The sequence below is a fragment of the Salvelinus sp. IW2-2015 genome, unplaced genomic scaffold (assembly GCF_002910315.2).
Source record: "Salvelinus sp. IW2-2015 unplaced genomic scaffold, ASM291031v2 Un_scaffold2296, whole genome shotgun sequence".
Classification (NCBI taxonomy): Eukaryota; Metazoa; Chordata; class Actinopteri; order Salmoniformes; family Salmonidae; genus Salvelinus; species Salvelinus sp. IW2-2015.
Genome location: NW_019943622.1, coordinates 64,163 through 66,164, shown reverse-complemented (window position 1 = coordinate 66,164; position 2,002 = coordinate 64,163). Strand labels below are relative to the sequence as shown.

The following is a 2,002-nucleotide window of genomic DNA, read 5'->3' as shown; positions in this document are numbered from 1 at the left end:
GGGGGCCTTTGTTGTCCTTTAAAGACGACAATATCGATGGAATCCCCTAGTTAGTACATCGATATTAAAAGCCATGGTCAGTACAACCGGCCAACGACCAGGCTTTAAAACACTCTATCTGTTACTGATATGTTACATGAGTCAAGAAAGACTCAGGGCTTAAACACACTATCCTGTTACCTGTAGTTACATGAGTCAAAGAAGACCCAGGGGCTTTTAAAACACATATCCTGTTTACTGTATTACATACGTCAAGAGGAGACGCAGGGCTTTAAAAAAACACTATCCGTGTTAGCCTGTATTACAATGAGTCAGGAAAGAACAGGGCTTTAAACAACTATCCGTTACTGTATTACATAGTCAAGAAGACCCAGGGCTTTAAAACACTATCATGGTACCCTGTATTACATAGTCAAGAAGACCCAGGGCTTTAAAACACTATCCTGATACTGTATTACATAGTCAAGAAGACCCACGGGCTTTTTAAACACTATCCTGTTACTGATATTACATAAGTCAATGAAGACTCAGGGCTTTAAAAAACTATCCTGTTACTGGATTACATATAGTCAAGAAGACCCAGGCTTGTAAAACACTATCCTGTTACCTGGTAATTACATAGTCAAGAAGACCAGGCTTTAAAACACTATCCTGGTTACTGTATTACATAGTCAAGAAGACTCAGGGCTTTAAACACTATCCTGTTACTGTATTACATAGTCAGAAGACTCGGGGCTTTACTTGTTGTGAAGGAATGTTTTTGCAGTCTGATTCCTACAGGCTTTGGTAAAAGGAAAAGGGGGGAAAAAAAACAAGATTGTGTTACCTGGAGTGGGTACGAGAGAAATATGAATGTGAAAGCTCTAGGGTGGTGTCATAGAGTCACATTCGCATACAAGGAACCAGATGCTGGTCTGTAATGGGTACAATATTAATTGGTGTTGTTAAGGTTCGCTGTTATTGATGTTGACGTAAATACTTTTCCTCCTCAGAGGTACATGTCTGATAATGACTTGTTGTTTCCCTCAGAGGGTACTCGTGTTAAGACCTGCAGCATCCAGATATGACCACGACACCCCTCTCACCCGCATGGAACAATCCGGAACCTTCGAACGCAACAACGGGTGGTAACCATAGTGACGTTACTATGGTACCATGGTTGTCATACTATTTGGTAACCAGTGGTGCTTTACTATTTGGTAACCATGGTGGCATTACTATTTGGTAACCATGGTGACATTACTATCTGTCTGTCTACCCGTCTACCCGTCTGTCTGTCTGCCTGCCTGCCTGCCTGCCTGCCTGCCTGCCTGCCTGCCTGCCTGCCTGTCTGTCTGTCTGTCTGTCTATCTATCTATCACCTGGGGAGATGTGGAATATGTGTTGTTTATATATACAGTGCATTTGGAAAGTATTCAGACCCCTTGACTTTTTCCACATTTTGTTACGTTACAACCTTATTCTAAAATGGATTAAATAAACATGTTCCTCATCAATCTACACACAATACCCCATAATGACATCACAATACCCCATAATGACATCACAATACCCCATAATGACATATTTTATTATATATATCATATATTGTGATGTCATTATGGGGTATTGTGATGTCATTATGGGGTATTGTGATGTCATTATGGGGTATTGTGATGTCATTATGGGGTATTGTGTGTAGATTGATGAGGGGGGGRAAAAGTAAAGGGGTCTGAATACTTTCTGAATGCTCTGTATTATCCAGGAACTTAGATATATTTTATGTTGTATTTTAGATCAGGAGATCTGGGAGTCTGAGAGAGAGGGTGGTGATGAGACTCCTATGAGCCCTGTAGCTAACGGCTCAGCTATGGGGGCTGGAGAGACTGGGTCTACAGGGGAGAACGGTAAGGAAACTCTTACTAAGTCTGTAGCCCCCTGGTGTCAGGAATACGTGAAGAACTGATATCTCCATCTGTCTCTCTCTCTATCTCTCTCTGTCTGTCTCTCTCTCTGTCTCTCT

General features: G+C 41.6%; 1 protein-coding gene across 2 annotated transcripts in view; it reads left to right on the top strand.

Moving 5' to 3' along the window:
- LOC139025140 (uncharacterized) overlaps positions 1-2,002 on the top strand; it is an 8,482-nt gene that overhangs the window by 4,738 nt on the left and 1,742 nt on the right. For both annotated transcript variants that reach the window (XM_070440195.1, XM_070440194.1), the window contains exon 2: positions 1,776-1,886. In XM_070440195.1, coding sequence (XP_070296296.1) covers positions 1,776-1,886 — 111 coding nt within the window. The remainder of the gene's footprint in view (positions 1-1,775; positions 1,887-2,002) is intronic.